At 55.1% G+C, this 2809-nt stretch overlaps 1 protein-coding gene across 1 annotated transcript; it reads right to left on the reverse strand.

The window, feature by feature from the left end:
* Window positions 1–278: 278 nt before the first annotated feature.
* Window positions 279–1783, reverse strand: LOC125548894 (transcription factor JUNGBRUNNEN 1-like). The gene has a single exon (XM_048712416.1). The coding sequence runs from the start codon at window positions 1647–1649 to the stop codon at window positions 558–560; it is 1092 nt and encodes a 363-aa protein (XP_048568373.1). The 5' UTR covers window positions 1650–1783; the 3' UTR covers window positions 279–557.
* Window positions 1784–2809: the final 1026 nt, after the last annotated feature.

A 2809-nucleotide genomic window follows, 5' to 3' on the forward strand; every position in this document is an offset into this window, starting at 1 on the left:
AGAAAATCTAAACCTATTTCTAGCCTATAACAAAGATATTGCAGAATTAACAAAGCTTATGGAGAACAACAGGACACGGCATGTATTCGACAATTCAGTAGCAGTGCTAAATTCAGAAAAAGGGGAAACGAGGTTCAGCTGACATTATCTACTGCAGAAATTAAGATCCACATTGCACATCAGAAGATAGCATCAAACTTAACAGTGGAGGATTGGGTACATATCACGTCCTAGTTAAGATACCAAACAGTAATTCCATCACAGAAGACACAACCAAGAGTCAAAAGTAACTCGTAACTGCCATCGGGTGAGAAGCTACAAAATTTGGCATGATATATTGCTCCCAAAACTGAGCCATGATGCCGTAGAGTATATGATATAGAGTAAAATGCTTATGGTTTGCTTTTAGCAAGCAAAGTAAGCGTAACAGTAAAGGTTGTGACTAGTTTAACTAAGTGACTTAGCCGAAGTGGTATGATGAGATCTTGAATGACTGAAGCAGTAGAGAGGCCGGAGGTGAACATCTTCAGAGATGGCCGTTGTATGCAAGAACTCTGTTAAGCGCACTGACTTCCATGGCAGGATCCCAGCAGGGCCGGTGCCACTGCCGTCATTGAGCAGGGCAAGGGCGCAGATAGCTCTTCCCAGGACCAGTTCATCTCTGGGTCCGCAAGAATCTTCGCCAAGAAGTCGTCTTCCAGTTCCACCACGGGATTTGGCGCGGAAGGAGGGGGCGAAGGGACGGGCGACGGCAGATTTGATGGAGGGGGCAACGACGGAAACAGGAGCTGCCGTCTGGCTGCGGGTGATTCGTCCATGGGGGCCTTGCTCTTCTTGGGCGCAGACGCGTGCAGAGATGGCGGGGAAAGACGAGGGCCGTCGTCCGGCGTCTTCCTCTTGCGCGCGGACACCGAGTTCTTGGAGGCGAACTTGAGGAACCGCGGGCTCTGGTAGATCTTGCAGAGGCAAAGAACCGGCCTCGGCTCGCCGCCGTCTTCTTGGCCAACGCTGAATTCCATCATGAGCCACTCCGGCGGCTTCTTGTCTTCCTTGGGACTGGGCGTGTAGGTGAACTTCTCCAAGCGCCCGACGGCGTGGCCCTCGGCGCCGACGACGTCATTCCCTCGCTCTTGTTTCCATGTGCCTTTGCCTCCTCCGACGATCCGGCACTTGCGGACGTCCTGGGCGCTCCTGGGCTTCACGAGGCTGAAGAAGTACCAGTTCTTGCTCTCGCCTTGAGCCCTCGCCGGGCCTGGCAGGCGGCCGGAGACGAGGGAGGCCGGATCTGTGGCGTATACGTCTGCCTCGTGGAAGAACTGCTTGGTGGCGTCCGGGAGGGGCTGGCCGGAGATTCTTGGGCGGAGGTAGAAGGAGACGAGCTCGCTGTCGGTCGGGCAGAAGGAAAAGCCGGGCGCGGGCTCGGGAGGAGGCGGCGGCGACGCGATGGGCGGAGGCGAGGTGGGTGACGCGCGAGGGGTCAGGAGGGAGGCGGCGGCGACGTCATGGGCTAGGGTTTGCGGCGGCGGCGGGTGGTACGGAGAGACGCGGCGGCCGGCTCCCCCCCATTCGAACGACGGGTACGGGAAGCAGGCGAGCTCGCCCTCGCTTGAGTAGAAGGAGGAAGAGCCGGGGAGCGGCGGCGACGCCATGGGCGGGCTAGGGTTTGAGGCGAGGAGGGGAGGAGGAGGGGGGCGCGCCGGAGGCAGGGAGAGGCGTCGGCGGCGGATCCAAATTTATGGACGCGCGAGCTGTGTTGGGGGTTGGGGTCGGGGACTTGGCGCGTTTCCTCTGGCGGCCCTCCCCAACTTTTCAACCCAACGGCGGTAACCGGATTTGAAGCGAAATGTTTCCATTCCTTTTTGAGTTAGCCTTGAAGCGAACTTGGAAGGCCAGGTGCGCACGATTGTTGCTAGTCGGATTGAGCTTGGGACAATTTCCATTGTTGGAATGGGGGAAGGGGGGGGGTCGGTGTTGCGATGAAGCTTTTGCCGTGCCGTGGCATGCTGCCATGGAGCTGCAGTGGGAGCATCGCCGGGGCCGTCGGTGCTGCCATGGAGTGCTGCGATGTAGCTCGCCACGAGAGACCGCCCATGCTGCAAGGGGGCTAGCCTGCTGCGAACTGGTCGCTGGTAGTGCATCGGTGGCAGCACGAGCGAAATGTTGCGACGCAGCTCGCTGAGAACATTGATGTTGCAGTCATCGCCATCCCCAGCAGATGTCAATGCCGGAAGAAAAGGATGTCGAGGGGCGCTGCTGTTTGTGGTTGCAATGGAGGGATCAAGGGCGCTGATGTACTACGTTTTTTTAGAGAAAAGATGAGAGACTGACTTTACATATAAAGCCCACAGGCGAGAGTGACCGGTACAACCAACCAAACAACCCAACAGAAAGAGTTCATGACAGTTAAAGGCTGCACATGCATCATTACACAAATTGACGGCCAGGCCAACTACCTACGCACAAAAGACTGGAAACTAAGAGAGCCCCAACAACAACCTAGGGCGTCGGAGGTTGATCCTGGTTAGAGATAGAAATCGATGTTGCCCGAATACGCGAGATCAGCAGCTCTGTTGCACCCTTGTCTCACTCCTTAGGGCATTTCTAACCGAACCCCAAGAAATAGAGGAGGATATGGTGGAGTAAACCCTTGTGGAGTATATTTGCTCCACTAAGATTTGGCCGGACCTAGCCGATCCCCTATATTTAATGGAATAATGTTTTTTTCTAAACTTTGCAATTCTACTATACATTGCAACTACAGACTAGCACACATATAGAAACTAAACATGAATTTGAATGTTCAAGCAAA

Source organism: Triticum urartu, chromosome 3, assembly GCF_003073215.2.
Source record: "Triticum urartu cultivar G1812 chromosome 3, Tu2.1, whole genome shotgun sequence".
In the NCBI taxonomy this organism is placed as follows: domain Eukaryota; kingdom Viridiplantae; phylum Streptophyta; class Magnoliopsida; order Poales; family Poaceae; genus Triticum; species Triticum urartu.

What these genes read in the sequence shown, in the direction of transcription:
- LOC125548894 (XM_048712416.1), bottom strand. Translation starts at nt 1,649, where the DNA reads ATGGCGTCGCCGCCGCTCCCCGGCTCTTCCTCCTTCTACTCAAGCGAG.